General features: G+C 41.3%; 2 protein-coding genes across 5 annotated transcripts in view; both read right to left on the bottom strand.

Annotated features, from left to right (window-relative positions):
- The window catches only part of gramd4a (GRAM domain containing 4a), a 34,116-nt gene extending 19,703 nt beyond the window's left edge, over positions 1–14,413 (bottom strand). For 2 of the 4 annotated variants that reach the window (XM_042079623.1, XM_042079624.1), the window contains exons 1-3: positions 14,148–14,413; positions 11,718–11,931; positions 7,530–7,650 (exon numbers count right to left, since the gene is read on the bottom strand). In XM_042079623.1, the coding sequence (XP_041935557.1) occupies positions 7,530–7,650; positions 11,718–11,931; positions 14,148–14,176 (364 nt within the window). In that variant the 5' untranslated portion in view covers positions 14,177–14,413. Of the gene's footprint in view, positions 1–7,529; positions 7,651–7,783; positions 8,383–11,717; positions 11,932–13,135; positions 13,211–14,147 lie in introns of those variants that run through there. The other 2 variants (XM_042079626.1, XM_042079627.1) reach the window with 2 other exon arrangements.
- Positions 14,414–15,855: 1,442 nt separating this feature from the next.
- LOC121697852 (beta-2-microglobulin-like) lies at positions 15,856–18,572 on the bottom strand. Its single transcript, XM_042079630.1, has 4 exons — positions 18,407–18,572; positions 16,966–17,238; positions 16,672–16,709; positions 15,856–16,471 (listed from the first exon to the last, which is right to left on the bottom strand). Exons 1-3 carry the CDS (start codon positions 18,468–18,470, stop codon positions 16,696–16,698), a joined length of 351 nt encoding a protein of 116 aa, XP_041935564.1. The 5' UTR covers positions 18,471–18,572; the 3' UTR covers positions 15,856–16,471; positions 16,672–16,695.
- Between the last annotated feature and the right edge of the window lie 1,088 nt (positions 18,573–19,660).

Genomic DNA, 19,660 nt, shown 5'->3' with positions numbered 1-19,660 from the left:
TTCCTCTCTGGAGCAAGTAGGAGACTCTCCTGCCCGCCTCTATCCTCCCTTTCACACTGTCTAGTTATACACACACTGGTTACAGTGGCTTCACGCAACCGTTCTATCATTACTGCACAACATGATTATCAGCGATATTGATTGAAAATTATTCTTGCTAGAGTATACATAACCTAGGGTTATTTTTAGTGCTGTCAGTTAAACGTGTTATTAACGGCGTTAACATAAACCTATTTTAACGGCGTCAATTTTTTTATCGCGAGATTAACGTTCTTTTTGGTGTAACAAACTTTGTAGTTTTTTCACAAGCTGTTGCAACAACTAGTAACGTTAGAACAACTACAACACCACGCTAGATCTAGCTAGACCGTGCTGCATGTACACGCCCCCTTTTAGGGGAAAGGGAGCTGTTTGGATAATAGAAACCTATGCTGCATAGAAGTGGGGAGCGAACAGGGGTTATACTTACTAAATCTTGGACTCCTGGAAAGTTCAGAAATGCAAAATAATAGAATTTTAATCATGCGATAAAATATGTGATTAATCGTGATTAACTATAGGAGTTCAGCGATTAATCGTGATTAAAATTTTTAATCGTTTGACAGCACTAGTTATTTTCCTAGCTAGTTAATAAGGATTGATAAGGTTGACAGCTCACAACTCACCTATTTTAGCCCAAAAGCTCTAAAATATAGAGAGCTGAATGAAGATAAATTAAAGCACAGAGTAGCACATACTCACACAGTAGACATATGTACGCTTGCGGTCATATAGGTTTAGTCAGATTTTTTTTCTTTTTCTTTTTCGCATGCCCAAATTTCCGTCAATGATTCCCGGGACACTGAAAGACCGGGGTACACGAAACTTAGTGGACATGTAACCCCACATGGATAGCATGGAACCATCGTTTTTCGTTTTGATCTGTAGCCCCCCCCGCTGGACTGGACCCCCCGAAAGGAGGGTAGGGCAGACACAGTTTTCTGTGAATATCTCGAAAACCGTAGGGTTTAGGAGGACCATTTTTTTTTTGTATGTTGATCTCAAGGGGCCATGTCAACCCATTCCATAACCACTCCTTTCATGTATAGCGCCACCTAGTTAAACAAAAAAAGTAAAAATGAGGTGTTGTAATCGAAGGTATCTGTGACCTAACATAGTCAAAACTGCACGAAATTGGAAGTGTAGGATCATTTTGACACCCTCTGTATGCACGCCAAGTTTTGTGGAATTCCGTTCATGGGGGACCACACAATAAATTAATTTTTGTTACTATACACCAACTGGCCTGTAGGTGGCCGGAGACAGTTTTCTGTGAATATCTCGAGAACCATAGGGCCTAGGAGGTCCACCTTTTTTATGTATGTTGGTCTTAAGGGGGCATGTCAACCCATCCCATTACCACTTATTTCATGTATAGCGCCACCTAGTTAAAAATTAAAAAGCAAAAAAGTAGGTGTTTTCATCACAATATCTCTGGCTGACAAGGTCAAAACTGCACGAAATTAAAAGTGTGGGATCATTATGACACCCTCCGAATGCATGCCAAATTTTGTGTACTTTCGTTCATGGGGGGCCTTACAATAAAATAATTTATGTGTACATTTAGTGATGTACACCAACAAGGATTCCCGGGACACTGAAAGACCGGGGTACACAAAACTTGGTGGGCATGTACCCCCACATGGATAGCATGGAACAGTCATTTTTCGTTTTGATCTGTAGCCCCCCCGCTGGACTGGACCCCCTGAAAGGAGGGTAGGGCAGACACAATTCTCTGTGAATATCTTGAGAACTGTAGGGCCTAGGATGACCATTTTTTCCGTATGTTTGCCTCCAGGGGTCATGTTAACCCATTTCATGTGCACACATGTGCACAAACAGATACACACACACACACATACATTCACAGTAATCATACGTATGACACATACTCACACAGTAGACATATGTACGCTTGCATGCACTGGCACATACACAGGCACACACACAAGCACGCACACACACACACACACACACACACACACTCACACTCACACTCGCACTCGCACTCGCACACACACACACCCACACACATAACATAAACATAACACAAACAATCAAGAATTTCTCAGAATTATGAACAGGCAAGATGGGGGTGGGGTTGTATAAAATCAATTTTACATGTGAAATCTATGAACTAATCATGTGAGAATTGAGTGTGGATAATGCAATTTAGTGAGACAGTTAGAATCATATAGGCCTTTCAGCGTGATTTATTTTTGTGGAAAAAATGTGCTGGACTGGGCGGCGGTCATATTTTGTACCGCTCTGCGGTACATCTAGTTATATTAAAGCTTAATTAACTTTATTATTTATGGTTATATTGGTAAAAGTGGTCTAATAAATGGATTGGTAGGGCTTACTGCACCAGCAATAAGGCATTAATTTATTGTATGAAAGAATAGAGGCAGTTAATACAGCTTTACTGAGCAAGAGTATACAATACAGTAACTGTGTAACCTTTCCTCCACCAAACAATTTAATAGTGGGTCATTACACATTACAACATCACAAACTCCAACTACTGCCCTGATATTTAGGACTACTTGATGGCTTTGGGGTCATTTCTTTCATAAGCAAATAGAAAGTCAATGATGCCCTTTATGAATTTTTATGTGAACTTCACATCACACCGATAAGGAAACATCTGTTTTGATCGCCTGCTCCTGATTAAGGGCAGGATGGCACCGAAGGGTAGCATCTCACCATTAAGTGCCATTTAACCCGCGACTGGCGCATATGATGTGTGAGAATCAGCTTTAGCTAGACAACAGTGTGGCATTTGTTTTCTGCTCATCACGAGGGAGCAGTTACATAAGGTGAAAAATACATTGTGGAATGTGCTATATTATGCATCTGGAATGTGATGTGGAAAAGATACAGCAGATTATTGGTATGATCAACAACACCACAGACATCTGATCTTTACTTCTCCACCAACTGGGACAGCATACTGTAGCTTCACAGGGGGGATGCTTACTGTAGATTAAGCCTGTTAACAAGGCAATGAATTTCAACCCAAACTTTGTAGCCAATAGCTAACCTAGTTTACAGAGGGCACTTTGTATACACACAACTTGATAGGGACATGGCGTTACTATACACGTACTCTGATGAAAAAATGTGTGTGTGTGGAAGGGGAAAGGGTACTTAAGCACTTAAGTCAGTAGTACTTGTTGCCAAGAGCCTGTATGACACAGCAAGACCTTGGCCACATACACACGCACGCACAGACTGAATGACTGGGCATCGAGTGAAGATCAGCTCTTGTGGGTGTGCAGATAGTTGTGTGGCATGTCACTATATAAGTAAATGAGTGGGTGGCCACTCTCTTAGCCTTGAAGCCTGGCAGTGTGCCTGCAGAACCCGAAAGGAGCATTTCCAATTTTATATCGCACACTGGACACCTTATTAGCCCATCTTTAAATAGCACAACATGCCAACTCCAAAGCGCTTTACAGATGCTTCTGGTTAAACAAACCCACAGTTACCTGTGTTGACTTGTTTTCCATCCGCCATAACAGAGCCTTGAAGCAAACCTCATGTTTCGGAGACACTTGGAATACAACACATGGCTTTCTGTTGAAACTCACAGCCTGTAAGAATCTCACGCCCACTCCTCTCAGTCTGGTAGCTTTAGTGTCTCTGTCAACTTTGAAAGAAGCCTATTTTAAGAACATGTTTGAGGAGGCAGTCTGGGTAGAAAGACTCAAAGAAAAACCCATTGTTATCATATGAAAAGCCATAGCTAAAACACCAATATGCTCACATATAATAATGTTTCCTTACCTAACCTTTGCCCATCACCTTCACAGACAGTTTTTCCTCTAAAAGGCCCGTTTTAGTCTGTAAAAGACTGGTGGTGAGGGGACCTGTTCTAGGACATGACAGCACCTCTAAGATTCATTAGTTTTGCTCAGGGCCTCTATAACTTTCTGACAGGAATAAATGTCAAATGCAACAAAATAAGGACCACTAACTAGGAAGGAACACACAATAATAAAGTAAATCCTTACTTGACATCATAGCTGAACAGTATGCTTCGCCATCATGCACTAGATCAATTTCAGTGCCCAAGTTATGCAAACTCAAATAAAGACATTATTTAATGGAATACACACATTAGACTCAAGATAGAACCTTGTTACCAGAGTTATTAGCCAGCTATTCAGCTAATCTAAAGCTTGAGGACTTTTACTCGCAGGCAATCAATCACAATTTAGTGCCTCATCTGTCAGCCTTTATCCTGTAATTCACACTCACCCGATAAGCACGTCATTCCTACTGTAAATGTGAGCAGAGCAGAGAAAGGAACATTTTATCATCTTCTGCAACAAAACCTTTACATTTATCCCATGGGGAGCGAGGCCACTACTGTTATTATCACACCGCACACACACACACACACACACACACACACACACACCACACACTTCACACACTCACACACTCTCTCTCACACACACATACACACACTCACACACACACTCACACACACACACACACACACACACACACTCTCTCACACACACGCACACACACACGCACACACTCTCTCTCACACTCACAAACACACACACACACACACACACAAACAAAGAGTAATAATCACAGAAATACAGTGGTCATTATGAGTAGGCTATTCCAGACTTGACACCAACATTGAGCGATGCAATAAAATGTGTTTGACTAAATGCCACTTCATGCATGATCTAGTAGGATGCTCGGTGCCTGGCACAGCACCCTGCTCTACTGGCCAAAGAATGCTGAGCATTGCGAGTGACCCCCCTGCATGTGCTTACTGTGCAAGAAGAATCTCACACCACCTTCTGATAGATATGGTGTAGGGATAATAACTGTTACATAAAAATATTATTTATTAGGCCATACGAATTCTTGTGAACAATTGTGTGGCTATTTTGTTTACAAACACCCACATATGAACAATTATTAATGCTTCTGACCAATTGACCAATTACCAATTATTAATGCTTCTGACCAATTGACCAATCACTAATTATTAATGTTTTGATAAACACAAAAGTATTTCTTCTAATCCCATTAATCTCAGTCCAATTAGTTGTTAGCATGACTTCACCTCTGTTTTTGTTTGCGTGCCATTTCACAACCGATGGACTTCTTCCACAATATTCTTCCACAACGTTGCAGAAGGTGTGGATTTCTGCTGTATCAGGGCTTTTGAGTCTCAGCAGGAGCAACAGTGGCAGCGGCACAGGACGGTAGCAGCTGAGTCTCATCTGTCCGCTCGCTGTCCACCCTCATGCCTCCTCCTTATCTGGACCGTATCACTGGACCGTATCACTGCCTCCACACACACAATGCAGCGCCACTAGCAGCTAATGGAATCACATGCCTCAGTGCTTACCCCCCCCCCCCACACACACACACACACACACACACCCCCACCCCCAAAGTCCAATTACACCCGACAGATAAGGGAAGCCCGAGTGAATACAGTATCTGCTTAGGACTCTCCAACATGGTGCAGAGAAGCAGCTGTTTCAATTCACCAATAGACCCTTTCAACAATAAAAACAAAAACAATGCATGAACGTTCTATTTGGTTCCCAATCTACTTCCTCTGCATTAAGATCACATATGGAATGTTAAAACGGAAGCCTTGTGGGGCCAACTATGATGCTGATAATGGAACTCTCTTGAAAGGGTCTATAGCAAAAGTAGAAACATTTTCTACCATGTGTTCTCCAGATGAACCACTGGCCCCATAAACAACAGACCCTCGGCACCCATGAGCAGGAGCTCACAAGGGGATACCTGAAGAGGGCTTCCATTGCCACTGGGTACTTGGGAATGCCTCTGACGAGAAACGCATATATAATCACAACACACAGAAATAGCATTGGGCTGTCATGCTACTACACAGGCTAAGTAGGTCAGCATACAATTAAAGCGTCCAAGGCTGGGAGTGACGCGCTAGAGCTCTCGGATAATTAGAGCTACTACATCCTAAAGATAGCATCAGGGTGTATGGAGCAGATATTCCATTAGGCTCGGAACTGAAGTGCTGAACAGGGCTCTGGAGATATCAAAGAAAGAGGACTGAGAAAATGAATGAGCCATCGAGAGTGAAAGGTAGACACGTTGTCAGACACGAGAAAGAAATAGTGGCCTGTGTGTGTGTGGGAGAAAGAGAGAAAGAGAGAGAGAGAGAGAGAGAGAGAGAGAGAGAGAGAGAGAGAGAGAGAGAGAGAGAGAGAGAGAGAGAGAGAGGAAAGAGAATGATGAACCACTGAGAGCGACACTGCTTGTGTAAAAACAGCCTGAGAGGAAGTCAGACCCTTTCAACAATAAAAACAAAAACGATGCTTGAACATTCTATTTGGGTCCCAATCTACTTCCTCTGCATTAGGATAACAAATGGAATGTTATAACAGAAGTCTTGTGGGGCCAACTATGATGCTGATAATGGAACTCTCTTGAAAGGGTCTATACTATCATCTTTTTGTCTCTGTGCGTCACCGAGCATCTTTCCCATAGGCTGCTTGTCTATGTAAACACACAGCGGAGGCCAAGAGCACACGATCGGCCATGGTGTGCTGCTGGGCTGCACTCAGACAATGCGCTGGCTTAGTCCAGCTGCTGAGCGAGAGAGAGGCGAAGAGCATGGCCACTCCTGTGAGGAGGCAGCCCTCTAATGAACAGGCTTTGCCCACACTGCAGAAGACGCCTCTCGGAGCCCCAGAAGCCTCGGAGGCAGAGAGAGAGAGTGCTGGAGAGTGGCTTGTGTTACATAATGGCGAAGAGGGGGGTTTGCACTGCTTGCGTCAGAAAAAGGACGAATTCTGCTTAACAGTCCAATCGGCAGCAGAGAATCCAAGTCTCTGGCGGCTCATTTCGATTCACTAAGACTCGGTGGCTGTCGACATTCAGGACCTCCAAACAGCAGTTGAAAAACCATACAGAGTGCACAAAAAAAAAACAAAAAAAACACACAGAACATCTTTGACAATTGGCAGTGCAGGTACATTTTATCAGTGGTAGAGAGGAAGACCATCAAAGAGAAGTTCCATGCACTGGTATCAAACTCAACACCAAAGTGACTATAACAGGACGTGCACTCATAACCTCTGAGTGTCTGATGTGAGATGGGGCCAATTAAACACTCCAGTGCAAACAATCGCACAGAGTGGGGCACTGACAGCACAAGCTTGAGATGATTGGCTCTTGAGGCCAATAGCATCCCCTTTAGAAACATAACAAGCGCTCCGCAATTTGTTCGCTAATGGAAGTCTGCATAAACTAAATCACACTCACACTAGACGTAAGCCACAACAAAAATAATGTGAGGTCATCCTCTAGCATACAACGGAGGAACATACTTCTGTTCTCTCTCCTTCCTCACGTTCTGTTGCCCTCTCCCTCTGTGAAGCACATGCATAAATAAGACAGCTCTTAGGAAGAAGGGATTTGAAGAAAGAGAAAAAAAAAACAACCACCACACTACTCACGTAAGAAATGCTTCTCCAGTAAGGCAATTTCCAGATGACCCTTGACCTCATTTAGACGATCCTGCTCACTCCTTTGATAGTCCTGGATGGCAGCAGCCATGTTGGCAGCCCCTGAGCCAACCTATATACACACAAACACACACACATACAGTACAGATGGACAAACAGCAGGAAGATATGGGTTGAAGTCACTTGAGAACAAAAGAAGGACATACAACCCTCACAGAAAGCCTCTCCAAACATTCCTGACTTACTTAGAGCCTCTTTGAAACACACAATGTCCTGTTCTCCCTCCTGTCGAGTTAGCAAAGGCTAGCCATTAATGCTACCGCCCTCCCATTTGACTGCAGACACACTGACTCAGGAATCTGGCTACAGCAGCGCTGCTCTGGCTTCTGTTCCACAGTCAGGTGAAAGAAGGGAAGAGGGAATGAGAAAGAGAGGGATGGAGAACGAGGGAGGAAGAGAGGTGTGTATGTATGAGAGAGAAAGAGGGATGAATGAGGGAGTGAGCACTCTAGCTGCAGAGTACTGCAAATGAGTGGCACTGCAGAGACACCAGACCGGCACCCACCGTGCCTTAAAGAGACACATACTGACAGTACCAGCATACCCTACCTCATTCAGTCACTCTTACTGCTCGCTCTCTCTCTTTCCTTCTTCCTTCTTTTCTCTCTCTCTCTCTCTCTCTCACACGCGCACACACACACAGCTACTCACATGCGCGCACACACGCACACACACGCACACACAGACTGCAGTAGCCGCTCCCTGATGTCGCCTGTCTGCCTCCCGTTCTGCAGTGTATCTTAAACCATTGTGTTTCCTGTCGAGCCACCAGGAAGGATACCCACACTCACACATTCCCTCTCCACCCCCCCCCCCCCCCTCTCTCTTTCTACGATACAGAGAAACAACCAGAGGGAGAATATTTGAAGCGGAAGGGTAAGGGAAGACAAAAGTAGCGGTTGTCTATTTTTGTGGCATGGCAGGGTTCAATGCAAGAGAGAATGGGACAGCGTCATGTCTAGTGCTTGCATCGTGAACGAGGCGAGGGCAGAAAGCTGCATGTATTAAGAAGCCAGAGTGTACACACACTCGATCATCTAGGTTTTAGAGTAAGAAAAGACAACTACTGCGGCTAGGAGACTTGATCTTCAATAAATATAATTTCACAGATTTCTCAAATCTACAATGTTTAAAAACACCTCTTTGATAAATACAAAGGTATCATAATGATCGGTTTGCAGTTTCATACAATCTAAACATTATCACATATCTGTTTCATATCAATCTATTTACCTTATGCTCATAATTTAATACTGAAACAAGAAGCCCAACAAATCAGGACCTGATTTAAATTCATTAAAAACAATGAATGAATTTTGGTCAGTAAGACATAAGTGATATTATTTGTTTGCCCTGCCTATGACCCTAATATGACCTGTGGAAGCGTAGGAGCCCTTGTTGGAAAAATGGAAAAGGTGATGGATACTTCTAGAGTGCATTCTGGGACTGAAATACTGTTAGCAAAGCAGCTGGAGAAGTCAGCCTTCTGTTTAATGACATTAATGCACTGAGGGGAAACAAGTCTCATTAGAGGGGTTCCTGGGATGTCATGACATCATTAATAATACTGTGTGTGCAACATCATTAGGCCGAGAACCTAAGCTTCAGTCTAAAGTGAAACATGCAAGAACTTTCAGACTGACAATTTTTTCTTATTTTGTGTGTTAGTGATGTGCATGTTACTGTGTGTGTGTGTGTGTGTGTGTTTGTGTGTATGGTAATAGTAGACACACATTGCAGGAAGAGAGAGGGCATTATTAACAGAGGCTTGGGAGCATGACTCATCACTCCCCTCAGTCTCAACAGCAGGATGCTGCTCAGAAATCAGTCAAAGTGTAGCAACACGGCAGCACAGGAAATCAGAGCATCCACAGAGAGCAATCATCCAGCTCTGATCAAAATGATTGCCACAGGAGGACAGCTGCGGGACAGCACAGGACAACACATCGGCCCAGTGTGATGCATGCCATACAACTAAACTGCTACGTGATTGCAATGTCAATAAGTCAGTCACCAGACAAGACCATTCAAATGACAAGAATTTCCTAACTATAATGACACATGTCAAGACATTTAGGTCAAAATAAACTGTATAAATTGTGTAACCAAAATACCTTTAATTTGCAACCAGTCAACATCAACAGAAACTATAAGGTTAGTATCTCTAGTAATGTTGTACTTTTATATAGACAGAAAAAGCTTTTTATGCAATGTTGAATATTTTCATCTCATGTTGACTCTCTCTCTTGACCAAAAAGTAGAAATCATGTCGCTCTTAGAAACATCTTAGCCAGTCTCAGGATAATTACAGGTTTCCGAAGACAGGTTGCAGTCTTTGAATCCAAGGCAAGAGGAGAATTCTAGAGCTAAAGGCCAGGCAATGTTGTTATGTAACACACAAGTGTTTACAAAGGCTATGGGCATTCTGGAACCACCCAATGTAGAAGGCCTTGGCTGCTGCCAGTAAATCCTTAATCGCCAGGGACTTTCTGGATCTTGTGTTTGGATTAATAGTGATGACCATATGTACCACTTTGGGAAGCTTTCCTTCTTTACCTCAGGCGAGGTTGACCACATGTGACGTGATGGGAAACACGGAGAGAGACATTCCTCAGTAACGCTCCTGTGTCTTCCCTTCCCTGGCAAATCCCTACTCATCTTTTCATCTTTTTTTTCAGTGCCTCTGCTTGAGTCAGTGCTCAGCACTAGGGGCTGCGGAGTTGAGCAATCTACCCAGCGTGAGAAAAACAGAATGTGTCCTGAGAAGGAGAGAGAGAGAACCAGCAACTGCTGGAGACTTGTTTCTCCAAAATTCCTCCTCCACAGTGAACTTCACACAGCTGCTTCCTACATAACCGGAGGAGAGAGGACCAGCCTGCCTACTCTCAAACATGGCGCTAAGCCACACTCCTACCCACAAGCATGGCTCACCGTAAACACAGAGTGCTTAAGCTTCAGAGTGTCAGTTCATGCAAGATGTAAGAGGTCTCAGATAAATTATACAATGGCATGACTAATGACTTTCAGTCATATAATAAACACCAATGTAGATTTCCAAAGCCTTTTTTAAAAAAAATTGAAGTAAAATAATAGAAGAAAGGAGTCATTAGAACGACAGCTCCTGGTTGCCCATTAGGGGAAGCAAAGGTTTAAAGTATTGTGTCGGATACATAGCTAAAGGCAAAGTGAATTAAAGATCATCTCTGATATGAAAGACACAGCACAAAAGAGCTCTCCATTCAGCCCCTTTAACATATTGGATATCCTGAATGACGCATAAAACACTCTCTCTTTGGCTTCAACTCTTGAGACGAGCTTCACTCCCTAGTTTGTGTATAAACTTTACCAAACAATCTGGAGCTACATCTAAAGTGTTGGCAAGGAGTATGATTCATTTCGTAAGGCGAGAGAACAAGCAATGTAAGGTGGGAATCAGTGCATCAGTGCATTAAATGACACTTCCATTTTAAGTGCTATGCTAATCTATGATCTAATAGTATAAAGTGGGAATGGAAAAAGTGACTCCAGGTAGCCAGTTGAGATCCTCAGATGACACTCACAGAGCGCCCTGAGCTTGCCTCTGCACTGATCCTGTCCAGGGTTACCTTAAGTCTAGCAGTATAGCACAGCGAGCTTCATCTTTACTCTTTTAAGATCGCACAGGTAGAAATCACATGAGCCACCACAACATTATAATCATGCATTACCTATACTAAACGCCCAACACTGACTCCATACTGTCTTCAACAGCTGGATTACAGCTCAGCAACAGATATGACTTGAATTTTTGCCGGTCAATAACCTATGACCTTTCACAAGTCTAAAAATGTTTAATACCATCCATGGCTGCTATAAGATTTACAATCATAACATAGAGTAATAACTGATATGTTTATGTGGGATAATTTCATCACGGCAAACTTGCATCATTCAATTCCATTATGCAAACATAGGAACATGGTCATATGTGCATGTTATGTATACAGTAAGTAGTAATTTCTACCTAAGGTCTCCTGCACTGTATCTTCAATGTTATTCCTCATTCTGTAAGTTGCTTTGGGTAGGAGAGTCCGCTAAATGAATACATGTAAATGTAAAATGTAAATATGCAACACTGACACTCATAGAGTCCCGCAGGTCCTCCATGTCTTTGCTGGAAGATCTGGGTTTCACCAGGAAGTCATCGCTGCCTTCAGTGTCCGATGTGTTGGGGGACTCCACTATATCCAGGAACTCATCTCGCTTCTGGCCTCGAAATCGGATTTTATCCAACCGCCTTAGCATGTTCAATAAAGAAATCTTTGGGTTTACCTCAACATGGTGTATAGAAACCCTGCAAAGAGATGGGTGGTAGAGAAAGAGATGAAGGGAGAAGAAGACAAAGAGCATTATTTTTTACTTAAAGGAACACAGCGACTTTCTTGAGAGATTATCTTATTAGACAAAATGGGAGCTATGGGCTGACTGGTGTAACCCACTCCCAGCGAGTTAAACTAAGCTCGGCTAAGGGTCTCTGATTGTGTTATTACACGCACAGAGAACAGAAGGGTATGCACCCTCTAATCTGACTCTGGGTTAGACAGCAAACAATCTAATTTCCCAAAAAGTTGCCGTGTTCCTTTAACAGTAGCAATCGGCAATAACTCTGCTGTGTATGCACTTCTTTTCAACACATACAATCAATAAACAACATCACTGCCAACGCAAGCACACTTAAAATGATTTGGATAGGCTATTGCTGATAGGAAATGACAATCCATCAACATTTTAGTTATGCATTAGTCACTGATTTATGACGTAACAACAGAATAATTTACATTTAAGGCCATATACAGGTAATTTACAAAAACACCCAACCATGAGACACCAGAAGGAATATTGTCTCATTACCATGGAGGACAGACTCCATATACAGTACAACTCAATGTTCCTCTAAAATATCAACATTAAATTTGCTGTTTTGACCTGACTGTAATGATATGATTTGACATTTGTGGCAGGATTAAATGTGTGTCTCTTCCTTAATCCCCAGATTACACTACGGTTTACACTCCTCAGGGTCACATGACGGACAAGGGAAGGAAGCACTGGCACTAGTCTCTCTGTAAACAAATGAATTAAATGATTTTCCACAAACACAATGACACACTAAAGGGACAGTCTGTTTGGAATGTTTCCATTTGACATTTCTCTCTATAGGCTCAATGCTCCAGTCATGATGCCCTCTGTTTCTCTCTAGATTATTATGCCTCTTGACAAAACCTTGAAACTGAAGTGGTGAAATCTGGACAACTCTTCCTGCCTGACATACATAGCTAAGCACAAGTACAAGCAATCTGAGCATTTAAAATGACAGTATCCTCGTCTTACGTTTGTATGGAGACCAACATTAGTGCACCAGCAAGCGTGAGGAGTGGACTAAAATAGAGGATTGGAATCAGCATGGTTTTATGATTCTTTAAAAGTGACTTCTTTCCTAGTAGCCTAGGTCAGTTGTTAGGCCTATATCAACTCAGAAGGATGGATGGAGAACTTACAACATAACACCTCAGATCGTGTCAATTCCACTGTTCCTGTTCAGACAATTCAGCAACAGTCCACAATACTACATGCTTAAAGGGGGGAAAAAGAAAAAGAAGAAACATGAATAGGTGGGCCTAAAGGGAGTGCACCTATAAAAAGAAGACATAGCCTGATCTACAAGTAGGCTCAATCTAGCTACTGTACAATCGTTCGCATGGTCTGGGGTTTGTCACCAGTAGACTGCTGAGTGGCGGTGTAGGATATAAGCAAACATTTAAACCCGTTCAGAAAAATCACTCATCAACCATCAGTAACCGCGATGGCAGCTTCCTGAGACACGGATAAGAAGGCCATTTCATTTGTAAAGCTCGTGATGGACAGGACACTCGCTGTCAGTGAAAGCTATAATTTCACCATCAAACGGACTTAATTCCACATGGTGACATTAAGCGCGAGAAACAGATGTCTGATAGCAAAACACACATATGCACCTCTGCAACACTGATTCGCTACACTCTCGTGTTCAATGACATCAATAAACTCGTCACGCAAGCGAGCTAGTCAATCTGGCGATGCTCCCCTCATAACTTATCATATAGCCCTATAATAACATTTCACAGTAGCCTAGCCTACAAATACTGCTTTCAGCAGCTGCAGGAGTAGCCTTTTGCAGGTTGGAGGGCTGTAGAAGCTAGTCTGGATGCAACAGTATAGCAACATCAACTGACCAGTGTAAATCAGTGTATGAAGTCTTCATGTTGCCTAAAAAGCCTACACGATTATCTTCAAATCGCAGGTAATGTAACGAACAGTATTTCAGTGAGGTATGAAGATGTGAAGTTCATTGAATTATTGCAAAATTCGTAGCCTAATCATGCTCAAAGGAACGAATAGCCTGTGTCGCCTGTTGGGCGATATAGAAGAATAACCTTGCAGTGCCACGGATAAAATACAAAATATGAATCAGGCATATAACTTTTCTAATAATGCCTAAGGAGTAATAATAATAATAAAAAAGTTCCTTACCCAGCTCTTAATTCGTAGCGAAGTTTCATTAACACCAATATTGTCTTTGATTGATTCTTTTGTGTACTTGCTGTTGAATAACGGTAAGGTTCGACCTGGAGGTGTCAACATACGAATAAAACATTTAGCTCCACCGTTCTGGATCCATCTTTTGAAATACTAAAACGGCGTCTGGTCTTCGGAAGATTTAGTTGCTTTTATAATAAATACAAGACTGACCAGGGAGAGAGCTTCCCAACCTCGAGCCTCTCTTGTTGATTTCACACTGCACACAGGCGAGACCAGGAAATTTCGTCAATGTCAGCGACTCAATTCTTAAAGGGGCCGCATATCATCTCCCTAAAATTCCCAGCATTAAGCTAAGGGCAAGTTGACTGAGGATTGAAGGATCCTCAAGTAGACTATCACAGGGGTTCCCAAACTTTTCCACGACAAGGCCCCCCAAATACCACTAGGTTCTGGCCAAGGACCCCCTTGATGTGTTATTAAACCCATCGACAATACTACGGCAAATGTAAAAATACATTAAGCTAATCCTAATTATTATTTTAGCCACAAGCACTTTGCGATAGAGCATACAGTGTTTAAAAATTGTATTTGGGGCTTTCTGCTATATGAGAGCTATCACTCTACTATTATTCACAGTCATTATCATGGAAAATATGATGTCCAGATATGCGACACAATATTATAATGGCATTGTATAACAACCCTCATAGTAATAAGTATATTTTACATTTTTCAAATGTGTTTATTTGTTCCTTTTATTTTTCCTTCCAACTTGCTGAGGCCCCCCTAGCACCCCCTCGCGGCCCCCGCTTTGAAAACCACTGGACTATCACACACACCTTTGACAGTCTAAGCCTATTACACAACTAGCCTACTAAAAACTTTGTAGACAGAATTTGAGACAGAAATAAATAGATTAGTAAAATGGACTGTTAGCATGGACAAGTTCACTCCTATGCCATACTGATACTGCCATGGCCTTTCTGTTTTGTAAACATGGCTCAAAGGTGCAGTTCAAATGAAAATCATGTGAGTTAGCATCAATATGTTTCAGTTAAGTTGACAACAAACCGGCAGTTACAACTTTACAGACAACTTACAATTTAATTGGAAATAGATTCAACAATAAAACTTGTTAGCCTATTTCAGAAATTGTCTAATCCTGGCAGTTTCCAGTTTCTGAATAGGATTGATTGCAGGGAATTCATGTACTCTGAAACAGGTGTTTTTATATTGTCTGAATAAAGAATGCATGGTATGTTGGCTTAAGAGTGATATTTGACACTCAATAAAGTGAAATATTTATTAAGTTAGCCCACTAGAGTCAAGCAAATCATAGGTGTTGTAATGAATCCACATTCAACATTTCAGGCATTTTCTTTAAAACTTAGAATAGTACATACATATTATAATAGTATTGGAATCTAATGCCATCTGGACCTTAACATCTACCTACCATTAATCTGAAATGTATCTTTAATACATTTGCAACAGTTAGATATTTCACTCTAACATTGTTTCATCTTTGTGTCCTTACCGGCGCAATGTTTTTATTAGGCAGGCGTTTCTGGGTTTGAGTTGTTTCCTGTACTTGTGTTCTTGTGAACCGTAATAAAACATCATCAGTCACAGCAGAAGTACAGTTCCAATTCAAAAGTTCACATTTGTTATCATGAATGACATCACAATCAGAGAAGGATGATTTCTTAATAATTATTTATTTGCAAGAGAATAACAATTACAAATAATCTTGCCATGCAAAATAATCTGTTTACTTCCACCTCGTCACAATAAAGATCAAACTAGAGCTGGTCTATGTTCCTTATATTCCTTCTGTCTAACATGGACTATTATCTCTAGAACATATTCATTAGCACTTAAGTGTGAAACTACATCATGTACAAAAGTGCTTCTATAGTGTTTTCCCTCATTACAATGTGATCAGACATTTAAGTAGATCTGGTTTAGAGCTAAGAGATATCCTTTCAAACATGGAGCACAAACACAATCACCTAAAATAATATAAAGACTTGATCACCCACATACCTAAGAAATAAATGGCCATGCTCTTTCTCTCAAGCATACAACACCTCCATCTAGTGGTTACTATTTAATGTCCCACCACCAAGCATTTACCGGTACTATGCAATGGATTTATAGTAATGTGTAGGAAACTCGCATTTAGCAATGCATAGGAAACCTCATGCCCTCACGCCCTTTTTCTGAGCCAAAATTGGAGAAGAAAGTCATTGTCTTAAGTTGTTTTAAGTTGTGTCACTTTGATGAGATGAGATTCACTTCAACTACTGGATTCTGTAAGCAAAAACAAGGTGTTTTCACATAGAGATTTGTAAAAGTGTGTTAATTACACATCAATAAAAACATGGTATTAAAAACATTTCCTGTAACAATGCAAGAGGAATCACAGATTGTATGGTGCTATTAACCCTTCACCTTGGTAAAAAAGGTACCAAGTCCAAGGGGAAATGTTTCAGTGTACTGTCACCAACATACCTTTTTTACCCCGACTTCCTCCATCTTACATGTCAGGTTCTAAAAGAATGCAAAACAACTGTGAATTATGTATATTAACACAATGCTAAACATGACAGAAGAGGGATCCCTTGATTTCTCACAGAAATATATAATCTCTTATTGAGAAAAAGGATTTAGACCTGTTTCCTTTCTTCTAGGATAGTATACGCAATCATTCTTTGCCAAATAACAAACAAAAATAAGCTTTTAATTCTGCTTGCAAATGTGCAATATTCAATAAATGCTAAATGAAACAAATGAAAGGTATCAATACCCCAGGTGTAGTTCTTTACGTTGGTCATGTGTCTAACACGGCAAACGTACTCCTCCTCCTTCTGTGGGTGGAAGGGCACATGCTTGGTGAGGTGGAACTGCCATCCTGACTCAAAGGCCAGGTCAGTTTGCTTGGCATCTGGAATCTCCACCCCGTTCCTCAAGAGGGTGATCGTGATGTCAGGAGGGTGGAAGCCACTGACATGGCAGATCAGTGTGTTTTTTTCACCCAGTTTACCAGGATTGCGGCTGTACACCTGCACTTTAGGGGGAGCTGAACAGAGACAGACATAGGGAGACATGAAACATTGACAAACATTCAAATCAACACTATGCTTACTTATATTTTATCATGTATTAAATGGGCCATTCTACAGAAACGTGCACTTTTCTGTCCCTAACCTTTACAGATTTGTAACACTGTTGTGTTGCACAATTTGTTTTGTATTTTTAAGCAAATTAAGTCCAGAGCATTTCATTAATCAGAAAATGTTACATTTATATCATGATTTTGTAGGAAGCTTTTAGTCAGTCACTGCTCACTGGTATGCCCTCCTTAACTTTTAAGGAAATTAAAGAAGGTAGAATACAAACGGATTCAATTACATAATATAGTGAGACTGACAACATGTTGTTTTATACCCTGTAGCAGCCATTTTGTTAAATGCAGTTTTTAATGAAATTGTCACTGGTGTTAATATCACATCACCATAACACGAGGAACAACTTACCATTGAAAAAAGGAGTTAAGTCACACCAGTGACTTATAGATATTACATGTACACTTTGAATAAATGTATTCATTTTAAAAATAATAATATAAATAATAAGCTGTCCCTTATGTGTATCCTTACAGCAAATGAGTTAAGTAATCATGTGGGCTAAGTTTCTGTAGAATTACCCAAATATTTATATTTGTCTACAGGTCTGCACTGTCACCTACGATTTACCTGATGGCTACAGTATGTTTGGTCATCTATGGAGAATATCATTAGCCTAGAAATCTATGTCAGGCTACCATTTCTAATCAATGAGCTTATCTTAACTGCCAACAGTCAAAACTCATAAGGTTACAGCCTAAGATTGCATAATGTTGCTTCATCTCATCTGCTTTGGGGACTTTCCAGTCTAATTTGATTCCTGCTGCTCTTTGCTAAATTAATGGAACATGCGGAACTGAAGTTAGTCCCTGTAGGACTGATTACCACAACAATCTGACCAACAACAACAACGTATAGTTGTAGCAACTAAAATGTAGCATTATGTAACATAACGTTATGGTTATGGGATTTGGTTATGGGATACGTAAAAATAAAAAAAAAAGAAGTCTGCGTTGCCTGTAACGTTAGGCTACTAGTTAGACCAACTCAAGCCAACTATTATTTGTAGTTGCTGCGCCGCCTGCGAATACCAACGTGTATGTTTCTTATTAGCCTACTTACATTGTTTCCCAAGAGCACAGCTGCCCAGGTAGAACAGGATAGCAAAGCAAAGAAAATATTTCATCCTTTTTCCGTCAAAGAGCGACACAAACTAAATTTCTTCAACTCGTCTGCCTTCGTCTTCTTGTTTGTCTGCCTTCGTCCGCGCGCAATGGATGCTACATCGAAAGCGAAAGTATTCTTTTCCTGTATGTTCCATAAGACACGCCTCGTTGTGTTTTTTTGCACCAATGGCAGGTAATGCAGAATGAGCTAGGCAGATTTCTCTTTGGGGCGTTTGTTTTCCGTTGTTTTCAACCGTTTTCAACATATTAGGCATCTGTTTATATTTTTCAGTCAACCATTGCATTATTTGATTTGATAACAATGTATTGTTGGTGGTAGGTTTTAAAAGCAGACTTTGTCATTTGTAGGCTACTCACTACACAGAAGAAACAAAATATTGTTCCTCATCAGTTTCAGGCAGTGGGTTTAAAAAAACTAAAAAAAAAAAAGAGGTACCTAAAAACTAACACTCACAAACACTTGCTTGCTGTCTTCACTATCCTGTTCAGATGAATTTTCTGAACAGCCCCCCAAACCAGGAAGTGAAGCCGTAGGTCAGGACACTTTTGATGGTGCCTCTGTAGAATGTTGTGAGATAGTGGGGAGACCTGCTTTCCTCAGCCTCCAGAGGGGATGGGCACTGATTTGCTTTCTTAATGACTGTGTCTGCTAAATGAATAAATGTAAATGTTCTAACTTTCTGAGGTGGGCAAGGGGGGCCCTTTTCATGTCTGTGCCCATGGGCCCAGTGGCTCATAATCTATGGGTGCATGGTGTTTGCTTGCTCTCCTGAAATCTATCACCATCTCCTTGGTCTTTTCCACATTGACAGAGAGTTTATTGGATCTGCACCAGTCTGTCAGCTGCTTCAGCTCCATCCTGTACGCACTCAGATATACACACATTGTCAACCATATGAAGTTAGTGGGTATGGTTTTCCAACAGCCCTGAAGGAGTTTGTGTTTAAACTGAAGACAAAAACCAACAAGTCCCAAGCTCACATCTGAGGATATTCAAAGAAGTTATTTAAGGTCAAATAGTAGGTGGCCTTCCCATATTCAGTGCCCAGAGGGACCCAGGTTTGATTCCAATCTTGTTATCATTTCCCTGTGATAGCCCCCCCCCCCCCCCCCCCTCTCTCTCTATGGTCCTAAATACAACAAAAAAGGCCAAACAATATACAAAAAATAAATCAATAGGTAAATCTGA

Source organism: Alosa sapidissima, chromosome 22 (assembly GCF_018492685.1).
Source record: "Alosa sapidissima isolate fAloSap1 chromosome 22, fAloSap1.pri, whole genome shotgun sequence".
NCBI classification, from domain to species: domain Eukaryota; kingdom Metazoa; phylum Chordata; class Actinopteri; order Clupeiformes; family Clupeidae; genus Alosa; species Alosa sapidissima.
Note: the sequence above shows the minus strand (reverse complement) of the source record. Positions and strands in the feature narration are given on the sequence as shown.